Raw genomic sequence first — 23221 nt, forward strand, 5'->3', positions numbered from 1 at the left:
ACGGCTTATAATAGTAACGTTAAAATCGAAATCATTGAGAAATGTAAGGATGCAACATATACGGAAAATGAATGTCACAAGGTCTCTGTGCGTGTGTATTTTGTGAGGTATCTGCATGTTCTAGTTTTTCTTTCTCTTGTTCATGGTCATGTCCACACTTCTCCAACGTACGATTTTCTTTATTCCCTTGGATTTTCCTTTATTATTTTTTGTATACATAGCTACAGCTTAAAAAATCTAGATAACTTATATAATAATTCAATTTGATAGTATACTAACACTTTTTAACACTTCTTTTTTTCAAAGAGCCTTCCTGTGAACAAAATGGTCTTACGATGAAGCTGAATCTGGAGCTGAACACATCTGGGAGTATAACAGACGATAGTAATATATGTGCTTTGTCTGTTGAAATGAACGAACATGTTGTTGATGAGACTACAGAAAATGACTTGGTTGACGTAAGTCTTATTTCCGCAATTCAAGTATTTGATACGATTGAAATTATGAACAGAAAACGTTATGCCAGAATGTCGTTCGTTGCAATTGATGTTTTCAAAGATATTTTGAAGAGTGTCGTGACTGAAATTCAAATCCACCCAAATGAAGCATATGCGATAATAGAAAAATTGACAATTCATCTCGCCAACGATAAGGTAGAAAAAGAAACTTTATTGACTGATGGATACAGAAAATGCGGTTTTGGACTTCTTTGCAAAATTCTTCAGGAATTTTTACATCCCGGAAAACCATGTCAAGGAAATGCAGCCAACATATCAGTTCGAGGGGACGTTGAACGCTTGATGTTGATTCGGAATCATGTATTTCATCGCACTAATGCGCAAATATCTGAAGAGGAAGACTCAGATATTAGAAAAGAAATTTTAGACGTAATAGATCGGTTAGATGATTTTTTGAATAAAAAAGAAGGAAAAGTTTATACCCAGAGAATTAATAAACTTCTGGAAATGAAAATGAGCAAGTTATTAGAGGAAAGATATTCAACGGAGGGAATGAAAATAGAAGAACTGAAATGTAAGTGACTTCATAGCAGTAACAAATATATACTAAACTTTTTGATTTTTACACTTTAAATATCTAAAACACTGTATAACAAATATTGAGTGTATAGATGGAATATTACGAAAGACCTCAGCTCAACGTGTTAGACTTTGGTTGGTATCAGCAACGTTGCAGAAAAATATGTACTGATTTGTGATATCATTTGTACCTCAATCAGTAAAGCCATATCGTTTAATTGTTTTGAACTTTTTTGATTTACAATTGTAGAACTTTTGCAATTTAACTCTTTTCTAAATTTAATAGAAACATTTTGACTGTTATCTGTTAAAAGTCTCATTATGTATTAAATAATTCAAACATAACTGGGTATTATTCATGGTGGAATATTAAGTTCATTCTTGACATTTTCCCCTTATTATGAAGGCAATGAAACTATATTATAAATATACACTTGTAATTTGACTAATAATGATAATAATTTCATTTTGCAGATGAAATGCTCTCAAAGTGTGAGACGAATGGCGTTTTTATCCGGCTTTATTATGGCAAACAGATCAATGAATACTTTTCAGAAGTTTTACATGGAGGTATATTTTAATCACAAGAAGTGTTTTGAAAAAAGGGACCAAAGTAACAGTTGCTTTTTCTCTGAAAAAAAACAAAGCAAAAGAATCAAGTTAAACCTAAAACAATACAAAAAAGGAGCAAAAAGATAAATAAACAGAAAAACTTATGGATAACAAAACTAAACAACCAGCTTTTTCAGACCCGGAAGTCCGGAATATCACGCATTTCTAATTCAAAATGTTTTATAGAGCGTACTACAGATGACAAATTACTAATTTCTATAAATAACTTTGAATGGAAAAGTTGTAAGCAGATACTGGCATAACTTTCATCACAATTTAAATGCTACTCGTAAAGAAACGTACACAAAATGTTAACTAAACACAATAAAAGATTTTTTAGTTCCATCAAGATTTGGAAACCAAACTAAAAAATTGAAGACAACTACCCTCAAGCTTACTATTGGTATTATTTCTGTCTGCGTTTACTTTTTTTCTAATGTAGATTGGAGACCAAAGACCATAAATATAACAGCAAAGATAGTAGGAATAGAACAGACAACTGCAAAAGAAATTGAGAAATTCCTAAATGAAACATGTCGTCAAATGAATGATGAATTCAGACAGAGTGACATGGTACTTTCCAATGAAACCAGTGATGAAACAGAACGTTTATTTTGCAGAGCGATCAGTTTAGCATTCAAGAAGTTCTTTTCTAATTTCAACTACAGAACACATCTAAAGTTGTCAACGGAACGGCGCTTAATAGTAGACGTTCTTCTCTTTCCTGCTAGTAACTCTGAAGGTATCTTAGTTGATTGAACAATTGTGTAATGCTAATGAAAATGTAAAAATCACAAAAATACTGAGCTCCGAGGACAATTCAAAATGGAAAGTCCTAAATCAAATGGCAAAATCAAAAGCTCAAACACATCAAATGAATGGATAACAACCGACATACTCCTGACTTGGTACAGGCATTTTTTTATGTAGCCAATGGTGGATTGAATCTGGTTTTATAGCTAGCTAAACCTCTCACTTGTATGACACTCGCGTCAAATTCTTTTATATTGACAACAATGCGTGAACAATAAAACAGAGTTGATAGGTAAAAATGTCAATAATAGTGTGAAAGCTGTCAATTTCTTGTTATAATCTAGATCCCTATTAAAACATACAAATTTGTAACAAAGCACATTAGCTAAAATGAAGTACAAGAATATATAAATTTACCAGCGCACAATAACACAATGACGGGATGTATAAGTACAGAGCTACGCCACATGTAACAAAGTAACACAAAAAGTCGTATAAACAATAAACTTATCATAGATACCAGGATTAAGTTTTGCATTTACGCCAGACGCGCGTATCGTCTACAAAAGACTCATAAGTAACGCTCGAATCCAAAGCACATTTATCAAAAATGAAAGACTAGAATACATAAATTGTACCATAGAACAATTATTCAATGACTGACGGGGTGTTTAAGTACATAGCCATGTCAACTGGATATAACCAAAAAGATACTTAACAGTAAAATTAAAATACTTAAAGACAAAAAAATAATACTTTAACACGTTATTTAAATGAGAAACAACTTCAGTACCCAGAATATATATTTCATGACCATCGTGTATCATTTGTGAGGTTAATACAGAAATTTATCAAGAAGGTCTTGGTACCTTCCGATGAAGAATATTTAGACAAAGGACGAGACGTTCTTTGGCATACTCCTGGTATTCCCCAATTAACAGATATCATTTTTAAAACGTTTACTTTACTACATTGGTTAGAGGTATAGGGGGAGGGTTGAGATCTCACAAACATGTTTAACCCCGCCGCATTTTTGCGCCTGTCCCAAGTCAGGAGCCTCTGGCCTTTGTTAGTCTTGTATTATTTTAATTTTAGTTTCTTGTGTACAATTTGGAAATTAGTATGGCGTTCATTATCACTGGACTAGTATATATTTGTTTAGGGGCCAGCTGAAGGACGCCTCCGGGTGCGAGAATTTCTCGCTACATTGAAGACCTGTTGGTGACCCTCTGCTGTTGTTTTTTATTTGGTCGGGTTGTTGTCTCTTTGACACATTCCCCATTTCCATTCTCAATTTTATTACATACATTCCAGGACAAAATCGTAATTGTCCGCACGCATTCAAAATTCTAATAGTAGATTAAAGTTAAGCATACTGGTCAAGTGTTAACTGAATTGAAGACTTTTATCCTGTGATTGGTCTATAGAAGATGAACACTGATAGTTCTATCGCATTTCATTTCGTTTCTATTTCAATATCCATCGTCATTCCATTTCCAGTCCATTCCATTTCAATAATATTTCTATACGAATCCTTGTATTTTTCGAATTTACTACACCAATTGTTTGTTTGCCCTTGCATTGTCAGTTTATTTTCAAAATGTTTTTAATGTTCCACTGGTATTGTTTGCCTTATATAGATTCTATTTCCTGTAATAACACCTAGTACATATTTCAAATCTCATAATTTTTTCATCTTTTCAGAGACTGTTACTAGTGAACAGGTCACTGCATTAAAGTTAAATGTAGAACTCAATACAACGGGAATAATAGAGGATAGTGATGTTTTTGAGGCAACTTTATTGTTCAAAAAGTTAGACGACGAACAACGCATCTCAATATGCCTACATTTCCCAGTTAAAGTTTTTGATCTGCGGGAATCGATGAACAGGAAACGTTATGCTAGGATGACACGCATTGCTATCGAAACATTCACAGATATTTTGAAAACTATTGCAGATAGAACACACGTTGAACCAGCGGCGGCATACAGAATTCTAACACATTCCAAGCTTCATCTGTCCCCCGAAGAGAAGAAAACGTCAGAAACCTTAAATACGGAAGGATATAGAAAATGTGGTCATGAACTTCTTATTAAGATTTTAAGAGAAATTCTTCCTCCTGCAAAGCAAGGTTGGGAGCTATTACCACACACATCTGATGTTTCAGTCAGTGATGATGTTGAACGTATAAGATTGATCAGGGATCGCATATTTCAAAGAATTAATCCTGAGATTTCAGAAGAAGAGGAAAAAGTTATCCTAGAAGAAGTATTAGAAGTTGTGAGGCGCATGGATGTGACTTTCAAAAAAGACAAGAAGAGCAGTTATAATAGGATGGTCATTCGATTTTCTGGAAAGATTATGAACAAGGTCTTAGAAGATAATTATGTTATGGCTGGGTTAAAAGTAGAAGACCTACAATGTAAATATATATATTACAGTTCTTTTCTGTTTTTTTAAGATATTTTTGTCAAACTTTGATTCAATGCTCGGTTTCGAACACCATTTCTAAAAGTCATATTTACAAACGCATAACCTTAAAACGTTTTTTTTTAAGGTTTTATTACTTTTATTTGTATCGAATTATTTTGCTCAAAGATATTCTATATATGGAAATCTATATCATCTAAGACATAGCTGTTTGTTTTGATTCTTTGGCGTGTTTAGTTGCATTTAGATATGAAACAAAAATGATTTTCTATTGTATATTCAGTGTAAGACAATATATATGTCCACCAATACAGTAAAGGTAAGGAATTCAAACACAGGTTCGATTCACATTGAACTGCAACTGCAACGACAAATTAAAATTCTAAAAACAGAAATGGGATAAAAGAATAGAATTCTTTTGTTGTCTGTTATTATTAGGTATTTTGCAATATTATTGTCTTGAAACTTATCATATGAGTAGAAGTGAGAAAGCCTGATTTGCCGTTAGAAAATTTTCCGTGATAAATCATTCAGCTTAGTTATAGTTTACTGCAAAATATTTACTGTGCTTTCAAAACTTTTGGTTAATATTCATTATACTAAATGTATGGTTCCTCATCTGTTAATGCTATTGCATGTGGGATAGAAAGATACTTTTTGTTTCAAGTGTTTATTCTGCTTTTAATATATAGCGTGAATTTTCAACTATTTGTCGATGATTAAGTTAAACTACCAACTAAATTTAGCATGCATTCATTCTTATATAAACCCATATGCTTTATGGTACTTATATTATTGTAAATGAAGATTTAAGAATTTGATTTATATTTTCCCTAATTCCCACCAGCTTTTTATAGTCTCTTTATACCGATTGATATGTATTTAATTCAACATTATGTTTACTTACACCAAAAAAAAAATCTTTGAAAATATCTTTCGAGAGCCATAGTTTTTCTTTTTAATTCGTCCCCTACAGAGTCTAAGACAGTTAAATCCATTATTGTTTTACTTTGATTTAGTCTTTAATTTTATTTTACAGGTAAAACGTCACAACATGGAAATAATGTTAATATACGGCTATATTGTGGCAGCCAGTTTTCGATTTACCAACAACTTCCAGGTACATTTATATACACAAAAAATATGCATTGTCCACATACTCTACTTTTCTTTGGCTTTTCAATACTCTTTTAGATAAATAAACTCATAGTTACATACATACAACCATACAAAATACAAAATACATCTTACTGTCTATATGTTGATCGATCGATTGATGTCACCAGTGAGAAGGGCCATCAATCTCTAGTTTTCTGCGTGATGTCTTGTGAACTGTTGTTCATCTTCTCAACCATTACTATTCACCTTCTGGTTTTTTGTGTGTGTGTGTCCTATTGGTATATGACTTCTCCGGGGTTTCTGTATGACTACAGTTAAAATGCTCTTAAAGATCCATCCCCTGAAAAAAGGCTTATTGCGAGGGAAAAATCGATTTAATCACTTTTTTTTTACAATTAAATCAATGCTTGATAGATGTTATTATAGATGTTGAACCTATAATTTTTATTAACTTAATCTATTTTGTCGTGTAGGGATGCAATCGGAAAATATCAACATAACCGGAAAGATAGTAGGATTAGAAGAGGCAAAAGCTAAGGCATTAGCCCAGTACATTAAGGAAAATTGCCATAAGATGAATGAACCATTCTTGAAGGGTAAAGAAGAAGCATACACCGCACAACTGAATTATGTTACAAGAGAAGATTTGCAGTTACAAGCTGTCAAAATGTTCATTAGTCAATTTTTCAACACATTTTCATACAGATCTCATTTGCCGTTGCCAACAGATAATCCCACAAATATAGATGTCTTACTTTACCTGTCCAGTACAAATACAGGTATACCTTACCAGTAACCTTTTTCTAATGATAATCATGCAATTAAAGTTCAGAAGCATTTCATATAGTGTTTTCTATTCTCTTTTAGAATTCGATGCTATTCCGTTGATAAACACGTACAAAACCATATGTGTTACTAAAAACTAACCATTTCTCATCTGAAAATCTTTGTAATGTTTTTTCAAGTTTGCAACATACACATGAAAAGTAGCTTCCTAGTTATTATATACTTTACTTGAGTCCATGTTACAAAATCAAAATAGTCTTAGAATTTCAAATTCAATTATCTATCAATGCTTTTAAAGCTATCGTGGAATCAAAGTATTGTTCTGATCCTTTTGTAAATCCACCATTTGAACGCAAACAAAGGTATTAATTTATTGTCAGTTTTAAACATATTTTGTAGATGACCAAAATGACAATTCATTCAAGTTTAATCTTGAACTGAACATGGTTGGAATTTTAGTTGATAGAAATGTTTTGGAGGCAACTCTAAAATTTGTGGAAAGAAATGAAACATCAAATAGAATGAACATCTGCGTCAAGCTGCCAATTACAGCATCGGACACGTTGAAAACGCTGAACAGGAAACGTTATGCAAGAATGTCGTATATTGCTATCGAATTATTCACAAATATAATGGAACATGCTGCCCAAATGCAATTGACCTCTGACATCCAGGTCATAAGATTGATCACAAATCACATTATTCAACGAAGAGAAGCAGAGACAGCAGAATTAGAAGAAAATTACCTAATGCTGCAAATATTGAAAGTTGTTGAACGTTTTGACAATGCTTTTCAAACCAGTCCACAAAATTCCCATAAGAAGAAAATTGTTCAGCTATCACAGAAATACTTGACTCAAGATTTAGAGGATGAATACGTGAAGAGAGGACTAGAAATTGAGGCTTTACAGTGTAGGTATTTGATTTATATATTATAAATTTGTGTCTTGACAAAATGTTTAAATTCGTTTTGGCCTCTACTGTCTCTGGTGTTCTTTACTCATTAGAACTGAATCTTATTTCATCCGTTATAAAACCCCATGGAATCGTCCAGCTTTTTTTATTTAACATAGAATAAAGCCATAAAAGATCACTTTTTACATTCTAGACTTTTTTCGAATAAATTAATGACCCATCTCTGAAACAATTATATATACAATAAATTTAACCTCAAATCGTCTTTTGGTACACAATAATAAGTTTATATGCAATAAATGTGAAAAAAATAAAAAAAGGAGTAGTTAACACCCCCCCCCCCCCCCCAAATGATTTCATATTTTTAGATATGTTTTTTACAAATTACTTCAGTCACCGAATTATTTGATACTTTCTTATCATTGTCTTTTGTTCAATTTGTGTGTATTTCTTACGCATATGAATATTCCAATGTTCAAAGTCATTTAATAAAACTAAATAAGGTACGTTCATAGAGGAAACATTAAGTTTAAATAATTACAAACTAATAAACTCGAATTCAAATTCAAAAAGCTGCAGTCCGTAAAAACTGACAAGATAAAACTTTATCAACCAATTGAACTATTGAAAACAAATGTATTATTCCTGTCTTTTTGCAGGCATTTTCTGAAGAAAAATGATGGGTCAAACCTGGTTAATAGTTTGCTCAACCTCCGTATTCCAATCCGTTATATTTTAAAAATTGGTCGAGTAACCAAATAGAGATATTGTTGTTTTGTAAGCTTTACTTCATTAGTTCATAAGGTATGCCTTACATGCTATTAATTATAGGCTTCCTTATAATACAAGATTTAATTTTATGAAAAGCGTATGATTAAATATGAGTAGCATTATAATCACCAATTCGTTATTCATATTCAGTTAGACAATTTTGTATGTTTTTAATGTACTGTATAACTATATCTCTGCAGGTAAAATGATTATAAAGACCACCAACGTGAACATCAGGTTTTACTGTGGTAAACAGTTTTATGCCAAGGTTATACTAGCAGGTAAGTTATAACCACACGCTTTTTTCTTAAAAAGGGATAAAAATATTTTAAGATCTATCTACTTGAATAAGGTACGACACAACTTGTTGTGTTAGTGTTTACGTCACGTCTGATATTAACGCAAACAGAGGCGCAAAATAATCACATGATCGACGACAAATGAATTGCATGATGTACTATAGTTAACTCATTTTGATCTGCATTGTTAAACTTTCTTTATTAATGATATATTCTTCTGACTTTTCAGTCTCGTTCAGTCTCGTTGAAATCTCGTTCTTCAATTATTTCCAAAATATGTGTACAATATATTGTATGTGATACAAGTGGAAAATATCGATGAATTTTAAAAATATTTTAATCAAACATAACTTAAACATAAAAATTGTGTATTTACAATGATTGGTTTTGGAGTAATCCAGTTTTCAAATTTTACGACCAATCAAGTCAGTATTTTGAGAAAATGGGTTAGGGATACAAACAAATGATTTTACAAGAATCATGTACATCCCATATCATTTTGGTCTTTTCAAATTTCTTAGATAAGTATTTTTTCAATCATTTATAACAAAAAAGTTGAAATAATATACATTTTGTTCCTAAAACTGAGAAAAATCACAAAAATACAAAATTGACAGCATGGTAAATTTTACACAAAAAAGCATCAAAATATGATAAAACTTTCTTATATTACAGTGACTTGACTGTTAGTGTTGCTCTCCACCAATTGCAACTCATTCAAAATTTTGACCAAATTGCAATTTGTTTTATTAAACCAAATTGTTCAACTGGTCAGAATATTGAACAAATTGTTCAGTCAAAATGTGAAAGTGCAAGGTGATAAAATAAAATATACTTACAATCCTATAAGACTTTAACTCCACTTTAATGATGTTGTGACAAAATTAGTTTATCAGTTTGTATAGTTATATTATAGTCATTTCCATGCTGAAGAGGAACTGTTTATTTTTAATTGCTATAAAATTGTCCAAACTAAGCTTTCATATAGTTTTTCTTTCTAAAAGTATTCTATAACATCCTTAAGTTGTTTCGTTTCATATTACATAATAATAACATTTGTTTTGATTTTTTTCTGCATATTAATAAAACTATTTATCAGTATCTAATGGTAAAAATGTATATGTATTATGTTCTTGGTAAATTATAAAGCTTTGATGTTTCTTTCATACAAAGGAGTAGGTCCGTTAAGGGCTGATTTCGGCCTCAATTTTCAAGTTCATCTAATGAAAGATTTTAGACACTTTCTAAACACTTTTAAAAGTGTCTATTTCAATTGATTCAATTAGTTTATGTGAAAGATTTTAACTGATTAAGTCATTAAAAACGCTCCGATTCAAGCTTAAATATGAAAAATCTATTAAATATGCCAAAAACCGTCACTTTTCAGATGGTTTTTGTCAAAAATGAAAGTGGCCGGATCCGTGTTCATACTCAACCTTTATATATATTATGTATTATCATCAAATACAACTTACATTTCAATATTATGGATGAACACGAATGCGGTCACTTTCATTTAAGATGGAAACCGTCTTAAATTTAACAAAAATGCTAAAATTGTGAAGATTTCAGTAATTTAGTATGACTTAATGATGCTAGTACTCGATATATGTGCATTTTATTTTAAAAAAAACCAGTCCATATTCATGTAGCAGAAGCATTCTACTTTTCAATAAATATCTTAACGATTACATATTCACAATTTTCTAAAACTGCTATATTTTGGGGCCAAAAAGGGGTCTTAATGAACCTACTCCTTTGAGACTTGAAATGCCGCTATTGGAAAACAATTTTATGGTCCAGTTTATCATGGTTGAATAATAAAACAAAATCGAATTATTTATCAAATGTATAAATTTCCCATTGAAGATTTTGAATCAATGAACCTAAACCTGAAAGCCAAGATAGTAGGAATAGATAATTCAGAAACAGAGGAAATCGCCAATTACCTTAAGAGTACATGCAGTGAAATAAATGGTGCATTCCTTAAAGGAAAAAAGGATGGATGCATTGTATTTGCTGTTGAACAGCATACAAATGGAATGGAAGATTTGGTTTTAGCAGCAATTAAGATGCTTTTAAAGCGGCTTTTACTTGCATACAGGTCTCATTTGCAGTGTTCAACTGTGAAAACAACATGTGTAGATGTGTTAGTCTTTCCTGAGTGTACCCAAAAAGGTATTAATATTCAACGATATAGCAAATATCATTAGCAAATGTTCTACTCGTGAAAAATATATATTATGTTCTACCAATTACTTCGAAAAATGAAAATAGTAAACTTTTTATGTTGTTTAACTACATAGTTCTTTGTTGACGTCTTGGGGGTCTGACAAAATTCAAAATTAATTGAATACGGTGGGTTACCATAAAAATTGTATTCTCTGTATTCCCTTTGAGAAAGCAGTCTTATAGAAATTATTCCATGTCTTGACTTATTTATTTCCATCTGTTTTAAATATGTTTTGCATACTTTTTAAAAGAGGGGCGAAAGACCCCAGAGGGACATTCAAAATCATAGATAGAAAATAAACTGAAAACGCCATGGCTAAAAAGAAAAAGGCAAACAGACAAATAATAGTACACAAGAAACAACATTTTAAAGCTTCTTATATCTCAGAGAGAGAGAGCAAGAAATAACAACTAGGAACGATTAAAAGACAAATAACAGTATACAAAGCACATCATAGAAAACTTAAAGGCTGGTGCTGGTAGCTAACGAGCCTTATGTTCATGTATTGTTTCGTCAGTTAAGAACCTCCTTTTACATGTCTTTTTCGTATTTCTTAACAATTATGTAATTTTGTAAGACATAGTCTGACTGCAAGACAGGATACGTTTACTTCCCATTGATTTCTTCTAGATGGTGAACATGGCAGTAACAACACTGGAGAATTGAAATTAAGTCTTAAGTTGTTCACGTCCAGAATTACTGAAGAAAATGAAATTTGTACAGCAACTGTTAATTTCATTACAAAGAAAACATCCTCGGAAGAAGATTATCATGAATCTGATATCCACCTGAAATTGCCAATTAGCACAAAAGGTAATTGTAACATCCAAAAACAATTTCTGATAGTGTGTAATTAGCTACGTTGACTAGAGAAAAAAACTATCCCTATAAGCCTTAATCGCAAGCAAATAACAATTTACAGAAAATGCAAAAATATAAAACAGTAATGTTTGAATACATTCTTCATTCTAAAAGAACTGACAAAATTGCAATATTGGCATTTCATTCAATTCTAATGTTAAATCCCAACAATTACGTAAAGGTTTTTATGAATCATCCTGTTTTAGTTGTATTTTTTAACCTTTCAATCACTTAGTGCAATGATATTTTAAAAACAATAATCTCATACATTTGATTTTTAAGCAATTGACTCCAGTGCTTCTTGTTCTTTCACCATTCGGAAGGAAGTGCTTCGTTTCAAACATTTGTCGGTAAATATACAGGATTGTGTTATGATTGGAAAACTAATTGTTCTTGTCGATAACTTGAATAATCGATTGATAATAAAGAACATAGAAGATGATTCAACTCGATTCCAGAGCTTGTCGGGTTTCCCATGGGGGATAACTAAGATTGAGAATTATACAGTCGGCGTTTCTTATCCTTTCGAAAAAGTCATTCACATAATTGATATAGAAAATGGTGCCACATGCCAAGAGATCAAAGTTTCAGCTCCATGCTATGGTATATCAAGTGTTGATGGAATGTTGTTTGCTATTAGTGAAAACTACATTGAGAAGATAAGTCTAGACAAAACAGGAAACTCCGATCTTAACAGCTATTCTATCTTCTGTGATTTGCCAGCGTTGGAAGTTTACTACCTGACCGCCAACAGAGAAAAGTTACTATTTTCATCCGATGATTCAGTATTCTGCTATGATATAAACGGTGTATTTCAATGGATTTACAAAATGAAGATTCCGAAACAAATAACGACAGATGAGGACGGAAATGTCTTCGTTGCAGATGCTGGAACCAACATGATAGTGCGTTATGATGGAAAAAGTGCAGAAAATCTTTTGACAAATTCAAACGGTCTGGTTTTACCAACTGGAGTTCATTACGACAAACAGGGGCAATGCTTACTTGTTTGTAACTTTTCTAACGGAAAGGCATTCCTGTTTGATAGAAATTGAACACAAAGCATAATTACTAGATGAATTAACTTTTCACAATACAAAGACGTGTAATATATTTGCTTTACTGTAACACATGATTTTTTTTTGCATGTTCCTATCGCCTTCGCTCTGACAGAGAGGTATACTGCTTTTCATATGTCAATTTGTTAGTCTTCCCGTCCATCTGTCGAAGGATACGTATTGAGAATAACCAATGTCTAAAATATAACCTTGTTAATTATGATTTTACTGCATAGTAAATTTCACCAAAAGATATAAAACCAACCCTCAGCGTACATTTCAACAAACAAATAATTTTCAGTGATTGCTTAGGGCCATACATACGAGAATCGGCCAAATAAAGTATAGTAAGCAGTTAATCTGAGTTAAAGTGACAGATAACACCCTTTATTTGTCAGAATTTAAGTTTATTTTTTACAAATTTAAAATCTAAAGGACTAGAGGTACTGGAAATTCACTGGTAGTTTCATTATGTATACACCACCTCGGAGAATAGCTTTGAGATCTATATCCCTTGTTGAAGACTTTACTCATAAGTCACAACATTAAGCCGGTGTAAAATAATTAAAACCGCTATCCATGAAACGACAAACTGAGTTGAGTTGTAAAACCACGGAATGACATGACCGCACAATGATTGGACAATCATTTAACAAGTATACCAATCTTTCGTATATATATATACCAAAATACTCAATTGCATTACGGGTTAAAGTTATGATTTATCCGTTTTTGCAGAAGATCAATGCTGTCAAAATAACACTTTAAATGGATTTCATATCATTGGCAGATGCAAACCAGTTAAAAGCACTTGCGATAATAGTTTTCAATAATGATAGGCATAGCTTTACATATGTATAGAATACTACTTTTAATACACATGTTAATTTCTTATACATTTAAATATACATTATACATAAGAGACACATTGTTTGTAAATGCATAAATATTATATAATGAAGTTAAATTTGTAATATAAGAACATGTACGTTCAAACATTAGCTAAGGTTTTTAATTGTTCGTCGTAGCAATAGTATTTTATACCGCATTGTTTATTTTAACTATTTGGTAATATGTTAGTAAGATGAGGTTACAACAGTTTGTCAACATACTAAAGGAATACCTGTGAAATTTGTCGTAGTTTTTGGACGCTGGGTTGTTCGGGTGTATAAATTTTGTTAAAAAAAATGTGAAGCCCAAGCATTGCCAAATCAAATTTATTTCATAGTAGACGAGGAAGTACCAAATAATTTTGGTTCAATTAGTAAAAGGATTAGATTAAACGAACTGAAAATTTGAGAAAATTTGGTTTTCGATATGTTACCCAAGACGATTTCCCTCATTAGACATTTAGAAGCAATATACCGAATTGATCCACGTATGGATAATACATTTCTCAAATAAAACTATATTCAAGCGCTAGCAGCTTTTACCAAGAACTCAAAGTATAATTATATGAAACATCATCTGTGACTGAGAAACAAAAATGATGCCAATGTTTTGCGTCTTTTTTATTAAAAAAAAAATCACCAGAAAATAGTAAGACCAGACCACAATGACATAGATTAATATTCAATGACTACACAGCTACTTTTGCATAGGTACTATTTCTGTACTAAAAATCTGAAGTACTGGAAAACTTTTAATATTCAGTACTGTTTTGTTACTTTAAAATTATTGTAATATTTAGGTACCTGTATTTTACAGTACTTAATTTGTACTTGAAATTTAGGTACTACCGATTTTTGGTTACTACCGTTACATTTTCAGCATTTTGATTGTTTTTCTATTTCAAATATCTTAAAATTATGATTTTCAAACATGGAATATTGTATTATTTCTGTACCAAAATATTTAGTAGAAATCAAGTACTGTAAAATACAGGTACCTAAATATCACAATAATTTTAAAGTAAAGAAATAGTACTAAATATTAAAAGTAAATTTCCAGTACTACATATTTTTAGTACAGAAATAGTACCTATGCAAAAGTAGCTGTGTACTTCACAAATATTACAAGATGGTCTTAAGTTTTACATTCTTTGTCCAAAAGTTGTGTTTTTTATTTACTTTAGTCTTCCTTTCCTTTTGCTTGTATGACTCTTGACGAGACTCGGTATTTATGCATCCAGCTTTGAGTATTTGGCGCTTTGTGCGTTCCATGTGTAGGTGGGTCCCGAAGTCAGATTAGGACATAAGTAGTTATCATAACCTTATTTACTTTTTTTTACTAAATTGTATTTATATTTTACATATAATGTACTTGATAGAAAACAAGTTTTTTGGTGTTGGCTTTTTGTCACATTTATAAACTACGACAACATTTTTGTTGGCTTCTTTGTTAAATTTATTTGTTTGTTATTTGTATTCTTTATTCAGTAGTGTTGGTGACTGTGGTGTATGTTTTTGCTGCTAGATCCCAATTATTGTCATATTCATCCGTTTTGTTTATATAACGGAACTATAAATAATATTCATACATGTGAGGGGTTTGTCTAGCTACAAAACCTGGTTAAACCAACTATTTCCGTCGGGAAACGCCTGTACCAAGTCAGAAATATGTTTTCCATTCTTTCCGTTGTTTGACAGTCCTATATTTGATTTTTTTTCAGGTTTTTTTTTATGGACATTCCTTTTTAAATTTACCTTGGAATGTCCATATTTTTCTTCATATTTTTCTTTCAAATTTAACCAAATTTGTTGGGATAATGACGCATGGGATGACGGAGTTCCTTATAGATTTAGGGGATCAGTAGGTCCAAGAACATGATTGAACAATTTCACAGCAGATATTGTGAAGATGGTTTCTATGCGTTACATTTTTAACTATATATTCGAACTTTACTTTGATAATGCCCCATAAAATAACAAAACATCAATTATCTTTTTTTTTGTCAAAGGCCCATCTCGTAGCAATATCGTTAAAGACTAAAATGGGAAAGACATTTTTTTGTTCGAATGTTGTCTAATGAACTGTAATTTCGACTTTCGATAAAATTATCTGGAAAATGTCTGTTGGACAAATCCTAGGTAATAGAGTCTTGAATCAAGGTTACAGAAATAATATGCAGACGAAAATTTTGGAAAATCTATTCATACATTATCAACGGACTTTATAGTCTTTATAAACTTGATGTGAGAAATTATTTTCTTGTTTAACCAATTCATAAATATCACAACCTGCCTATGCATGGGCACTTCTGCAATTTTACAAACAGATGTGTTTAACTTGGAGGATCATAACCTGAAGGTTATTAATACTATCTCAAATTTTAATGAAATTAGTTTGAAATGTCTTTTAAACCATTTTACATGTTTGTATAAATCAGAATGTTGTTCAGTGTGACATATGGCTGTTGAAGGCAATTTTGGTACAAAAATAGGTGCAAACTGGGTACCCTCACAGTACAGGTGTGTGCTAATATTGTTATACATTGTACATGTAACAATCACAAAAATGTGAGATTTTATTGTTTTTTACTGTTTTCAAGAAGAATTATATTGGCTTATAGCTAGCCTTGTTTGTTAATAACAATTGTTAAGTTAGAAATTAAAATTAAACATCCCTTACTTTTGCCTATTGTATACCTAGGATTTTGTATTTGTATTTGTAGGCTTTTGTAATCGAGGGTTTCTATATACATTTTGAACAAATTATACATGTTAGGATTGATTGCATTTTGTACATTTTCATTAAAGGTTGATCATTGTAACATCTTAAATTTATCTTATTTAATGATCCAGATATTGCAAATCAATACAGTTTAGATATTTAATATTAGTAGAACATTTTAAGAACACATCTGTATCTGCAGTATTTATGGATATCTGCTGATGGTGTCTCTATTATAAGGAATGGGATTGGTTTATCTTAATAAGGAGCTGTGGTATAATTGCCAATGAGCCAATTTTCAACCAGAGTTCTAATGATTTGGATATAATCAATTACATGTCATTGTTGAGCCTGCATTGATGATTGGACAAACAAAACATTGTATTTTCAGCTTTAATGGCCTAGATATGAAAAATGTGAAACAATCAAACAAGAAAAGTAACAGCATAATTTACAAAAATACAATTTAGGAAAAATAAATATGAGAAATGAATCAATGACAGCCTCTGAATCCCAGGTTTCTGACTGGGTATCAGTATATAAAGATAGTGTCCAGATTAAACTGGGACAGTGGTGTAACAGCACAACATAAGGTTAAATGTACAAAAGGAGAAGGTATTTATTGTTACATTAATCCTGACTTATTTAAAGTTAAGTTGGAGTTAATGGAAAGTTTTTTTTGTGTTAGACAATTGCCAATTCATGGCAAATGGAACAGTAAAATGACTTTGCTTACATGAAATGTTATTTGTTGAGACATTAAACTATGACATATTGGAAAAAGAAGCATTTCTGGCCTGATTTTAATTGTTAGCTTGTGAGAGTCAACATAGGAATGAAATAGGTCATAAATACTAAAAGATTATTTTGAAACAAACTGAATTTGAATTAATATAAAATAAGAGAAATTGTATGATTTCAAAATGAGTATGTTACCAATTGCAAGTCACCATATTGTTTTACACAATGAACAAAACCCATATCGTAGAGTTGCTATTAAAGGTTCCAGTATGACGAGATGTGAAATAATTCAAAAAGAGTGGTTTATACAAAATAGAATGAACAATTATTGTGTAGAGAATTATCATTAGAACTACTCAATTCTAAGTTGTTTGCTTGCATCAGGTCACAACAAATGAGACAAACAAACAACTTTTAATATCTTGGTGTGTAACTGAATTACCCCGGTAAGTGCATTATAATCTTAATGTTATATAAATTTTGGTGTTTGTCCAAGACATGTATTCAGGATAAGACCACAATATGATATAAAGTCACATGTTAAGAAATATCCAAATTGGATCTTAAAAGGTCAATGTCAAAGATTCTAAAACAAGACTGGGATTTGTGCAGAAAAGGGGGTCCTTAATATCAACTGAACCAGTCTTAGGATTTATACCATCATACTGTAAATGCAAGAAAAATTTCTAATTTTGAGGACAACACTGTGAAATTTAGGGAAATCATAACTAGAGGCTCTAAAGAGCCTGTGTCGCTCACCTTGGTCTATGTGAATATTAAATGGGAACAAACTGTGCCCCTCTACTCGCCGACTTGTTTCTTTATTATTATGAGGCTGACTTCATGCAGGAACTTCTTAGGAAGATTCCAATGGGAACAAACTGTGCCCCTCTACTCGCCGACTTGTTTCTTTATTATTATGAGGCTGACTTCATGCAGGAACTTCTTAGGAAGATTCCAATGGGAACAAACTGTGCCCCTCTATTCGCCGACTTGTTTCTTTATTATTATGAGGCTGACTTCATGCAGGAACTTCTTAGGAAGATTCCAATGGGAACAAACTGTGCCCCTCTACTCGCCGACTTGTTTCTTTATTATTATGAGGCTGACTTCATGCAGGAACTTCTTAGGAAGAAAGACAAGAAGTTAGCAATATCCTTTAACTCTACTTTCCGCTATATAGATTATGTTCTTTCACTAAACAATTCAAAATTTGGTGACTATGTGGAACGCATCTATCCAATCGAACTAGAGATAAAGGATACTACAGATACAATTAAGTCGGCTTCATATCTTGACTTACATCTAGAAATTGACAATGAGGGTCGGTTGAAAACAAAACTTTACGACAAAAGAGATGATTTCAGCTTTCCAATTGTGAACTTTCCATTTCTAAGTAGCAACATTCCAGCAGCACCTGCATACGGGGTATATATCTCCCAATTGATACGATATTCCCGTGCTTGCATTTCCTATCATGATTTTCTTGATAGAGGTTTGCTGCTCACAAGGAAGCTATTAAACCAAGAGTTCCAAATAGTGAAGTTGAAATCATCCCTTCGTAAATTTTACGGACGCCATCACGAGTTGGTTGACCGTTATGGAATAATCGTTTCACAAATGATATCGGATATGTTCCTTACGTCGTAACTACAATCCCCTTCCCTTTCATGAATATGACCTACCGAATTAGACTATTTACCGGATTTGTAATCACATAAGCAACACGACGGGTGCCACATGTGGAGCAGGATCTGGTTACCCTTCCGGAGCACCTGAGATCACCCCTAGTTTTTGGTGGGGTTCGTGTTGTTTATTCTTTAGTTTTCTATGTTGTGTCGTGTGTACTATTGTTTTTCTGTTTGTCTTTTTCATTTTTAGCCATGGAGTTGTCAGTTTGTTTTAGATTTATGAGTTTGACTGTCCCTTTGGTATCTTTCGTCCCTCTTTTAAACAAAGGAAGCAGATGGATTCATGACAAAATTATGTTTTGGTGATGCTGATGTGTTTGTACATCTTACTTTACTGAACATTCTTGCTGCTTACAATTATCTCTATTTATAATGAACTTGGCCCAGAAGTTTCAGTGGAAAATGTAAGTAAAAATTTACAAATTTTATGAAAATTGTTAAAAATTGACTATAAAGGACAATAACTCCTTAGGGGGTCAATTGACAATTTCGTTCATGTTGACTTATTTGTAAATCTTACTTTGCTGAACATTATTGCTGTTGACAGTTTATCTCTATCTATAATAATATTCAAGATAATAACCAAAAACAGTAAAATTTCCTTAAAATTACCAATTCAGGGGCAGCAACTTAACAACGGGTTGTCTGATTCATCTGAAAATTTCAGGGCAGATAGATCTTGACCTGATAAACAATTTTAACCATGTCAGATTTGCTCTTAATGCTTTGGTTTTTGAGTTATAAGCCAAAAACTGCATTTTACCCCTATGTTCTATTTTTAGCCATGGCAGCCATCTTGGTTGGATGGCCGGGTCACCGGACAATTTTTTTTAAAGAAGATACCCCAAAGCTGATAGTTGCCAAGTTTGGATTAATTTGGCCCAGTAGTTTCAGAGGAGAAGATTTTTGTAAAGGATTACTAAGATTTACGAAAAATGGTTGAAAATTGACTATAAAGGGCAATAACTCCTAAAGGGGTCAACTGACCATTTCGGTCATGTTTACTTATTTGTAAATCTTACTTTACTGAACATTATTGCTGTTTACAGTTTATCTCTATCTATAATAATATTCAAGATAATAACCAAAAACAGCAAAATTTCCTTAAAATTACCAATTCAGGTGCAGCAACCCAACAACAGGTTGTCCGATTCATCTGAAAATTACAGGGCTGATAGATCTTGACCTGATAAACAATTTTTACCTCTTCAGATTTGCTCTAAATGCTTTGGTTTTTGAGAAATAAGCCTAAAACTACATTTTACCCTATGTTCTATTTTTAGCTGTGGCGGCCATCTCGGTTAGAGGCAGGGTCACGCCACACATTTTTTAAACTAGATACCCCAAGGATGATTGTGGCCAAGTTTGGATTAATTTGGACCAGTAGTTTCAGAGGAGAAGATTTTTGTAAAGGATTAATTACTAAGATTTACGAAAAATGGTTAAAAATTGACTATAAAGGGCAATAACTCCTAAAGGGGTCAACTGACCATTTTGGTCATGTTGACTTATTTGTAAATCTTACTTTGCTGAATAATATTGCTGTTTACAGTTTATCTCTATCTATAATAATATTCAAGATAATAACCAAAAACAGCAACATTTCCTTAAAATTACCAATTCAGGGGCAGCAACCCAACAACAGGTTGTCCAAATCATCTGAAAATTTCAGGGGTGATAGATCTTGACCTGATAAACAAATTTACCCCCGTCAGATTTGCTCTTAATGCTTTGGTTTTTGAGTTATAAGCCAAAAACTGCATTTTACCCCTATGTTCTATTTTTAGCCATGGTGGCCATCTTGGTTGGTTGGACTGAAGGACTGGTTGCCAGACACATTTTCAAAACTAGATACCCTAATGATGATTGTGGCCAAGTTTGGTTTAATTTGGTCCAGTAGTTTCAGAGGAGAAGATTTTTGTAAAAGTTAACGACGACGGACGACGACAGACGCCAAGTGATGGAAAAGCTCATTTGGCCCTTTGGGCCAGGTGAGCTAAAAAGTCTAAAATATGTACAGAAACTAGGAATTATTAGAAGATAAATAGAGTCTTTACTGATTAGGCAAGACTTGGAAGAATTAGTATTTAAGATGTGTTATGTTTTTCAACATAATTTTCATTAAAATAGTTTGATTTAAATGGATTTGGAGTATTATGAATTCAAAATACCTTCCAAGTCTTGTCCAAAATCAATTGACTATTTATCAACTAAAATTCCTAATTTGCAAATAGTTTTGTGGTTCTCCTATCCTTATGAAATCCAAAAAATTTGGTATCTCATGAATAATAAGTAATCCACAGTAAGTCATTACAGCATTTTAAAGGAGTGTACTCAGAGCAAAATTTGTGGTGTAATCACTGCCATTTTTATAACTGATTTTACCCCAGCTTTTTGGGCATAAAGTTCACATCATAATTTGGCACACAATTTTAAAACATTTCCATGTTCTGTGAAACATGAAATCAAGTGAAAATCATGATTTGCATATAATTCAAAAGTTCACATCTATGAGTTCTGAGGAAGAAAATATATTGCATAAAAGAAAAATAACACAAGTGTAAGATCGTAACAATTTATTAAAAAATGGACAGTCATTAATATCACAGTCAATCCAAATAAAAAGAATGTAAAAGTAGTCTTTAACAAATATAAATATGCATATCTAAGTTCGTTTTCTTCGTTTTTAAAATATTGTGATATTTATAAAACTTACATAATAAATAAATAAATAATTCTCTTCATAATAAGCAAATATTCAAAACTACAAAAGAAATGTACAATATCTACTGATTTCTTAATTTAGGAATTCAAAAGTGGATTTAATTTTAAGTAAACAATAAAATTGGAACATTTGATATTTTTGCATAATTCCATCTAAATCAAAGCAATATAGTTTCAAGAACATCTGATTTTGTAAAAAAACCAATTATCTTCTTTATTTTACTTTTATTTCACCAGATTTTTTAGAATTTTAATAAATGTCTCAAAGGAAATGAAAACTTGTTTTACTTCTGACAAGCAATATCAGTTTTGAGCAGACTTTCAAAATATTCTTTCAGGTTATTTTTTATTCTTATGGTGTTTGGAGAGAATAAGTGCTATAATTGTCTATTTTGTTGATATAACTTTTGATTGTATAAAGTGTAGCGTTGGAATCAAATTAAAACCCTGGATAAGTTATGTTTATACAATTTCCAATCAACAGAATGCAACCATAATTCTCTTTTAAATTAGGGCTAGGTTTCATATTTTAGAATTTTAAAATTTATGTGTCTATATAATTTATGTCTGTGTATTTTCTGTTGATTCTGTTTTTTCAGTTTTATCCTCCACATCTGAAACAACATATGCCCTCAACATGACCTTGACTTGTTCTGTAATGTCTCCTTTCAAAGTTAAGATAATACTGGCTTCAACTGGCTCATTTGGCTGCAAATAAAGTGTGAAATATTTTGTAAATTTTATACTGTGCAGAATTTTCAGAAAAAAATGCTAGAAAAGATGTAATATCTATTTATAATAGTACATGGGATTAAGATTTATAAAGTTTAATTTCAATGTTCCCATGAAAATTTGTTCATTGTATTCCTCAAATTTTTGGGCATGCCTAAACCCCCCCCCCCCCCAAAAAAAAAAAAAAAACCAAACCCAAACCAGACATTGCTTATAAATATTTGTTTATTCCTACAGTACAAACACTGGCAAATTTCTTAATAGGCATATACACATATGAATTTGGATTCTTTTTCATAATCCAAATGAAAAATGTAGAAAATTGAAAAGCAGATAAAATTAGTTTAATAAAAATTAATCTGGTAACATCCCTCTATAGTCGCCGTCAGCTGAAATTTGTAGCGGTTATCGGTAAAAATAATCTAAACTATCAATCGCGTTCATTGAGATATAGTTTTTCACATTCCATTCATAAATCACAAAAAGAAAAACCACTACTGACCTACCTTTTAAGTGATCGCACTGTAATAATCCTGACCTTCACATTTTCCAGAATGTTTTTCTTTGTAATTCCGCCATCTTCGTTTCTATGAGGATCATTTGTTTACATATGACATTCGTCACTTACGCAGTTTCCTGAAATGTTCTTTTCATTGATGTGATAAGGTTTCCCGCGCTTTATGCAAATTTTATGAAATTGAACTCCACGGAAACACTTCCGGTAAAAACAATGGCGGATTCCACCATTCAAAATCGTCTTGGAAAATGTGAAGGTCAGGATTATCACAGTGCAATCACTTAAAAGGTAGGTCAGTAGTGGTTTTTCTTTTGGCGAGTTGTGAATG

The 23221-nt window shown here is 31.8% G+C and overlaps 2 protein-coding genes across 7 annotated transcripts in view; one reads left to right on the forward strand and one right to left on the reverse strand.

The window, feature by feature from the left end:
- Positions 1 to 12944, forward strand: part of LOC139501267 (uncharacterized) — a 32522-nt gene extending 19578 nt beyond the window's left edge. The window contains exons 5-15 of the mRNA XM_071290296.1: positions 307 to 1032; positions 1512 to 1607; positions 2092 to 2391; positions 4107 to 4826; positions 5874 to 5954; positions 6427 to 6732; positions 7139 to 7651; positions 8626 to 8706; positions 10594 to 10902; positions 11588 to 11770; positions 12101 to 12944. Coding sequence (XP_071146397.1) covers positions 307 to 1032; positions 1512 to 1607; positions 2092 to 2391; positions 4107 to 4826; positions 5874 to 5954; positions 6427 to 6732; positions 7139 to 7651; positions 8626 to 8706; positions 10594 to 10902; positions 11588 to 11770; positions 12101 to 12873 — 4088 coding nt within the window. The 3' untranslated portion in view covers positions 12874 to 12944. The remainder of the gene's footprint in view (positions 1 to 306; positions 1033 to 1511; positions 1608 to 2091; positions 2392 to 4106; positions 4827 to 5873; positions 5955 to 6426; positions 6733 to 7138; positions 7652 to 8625; positions 8707 to 10593; positions 10903 to 11587; positions 11771 to 12100) is intronic.
- Positions 12945 to 21481: 8537 nt separating this feature from the next.
- The window catches only part of LOC139501264 (cilia- and flagella-associated protein 74-like), a 42028-nt gene continuing 40288 nt past the window's right edge, over positions 21482 to 23221 (reverse strand). For all 6 annotated transcript variants that reach the window (XM_071290291.1, XM_071290286.1, XM_071290289.1 and 3 more), the window contains one exon: positions 21482 to 22352. In XM_071290291.1, the coding sequence (XP_071146392.1) occupies positions 22206 to 22352 (147 nt within the window). In that variant the 3' untranslated portion in view covers positions 21482 to 22205. The remainder of the gene's footprint in view (positions 22353 to 23221) is intronic.

Source organism: Mytilus edulis, chromosome 13 (assembly GCF_963676685.1).
Source record: "Mytilus edulis chromosome 13, xbMytEdul2.2, whole genome shotgun sequence".
In the NCBI taxonomy this organism is placed as follows: Eukaryota; Metazoa; Mollusca; class Bivalvia; order Mytilida; family Mytilidae; genus Mytilus; species Mytilus edulis.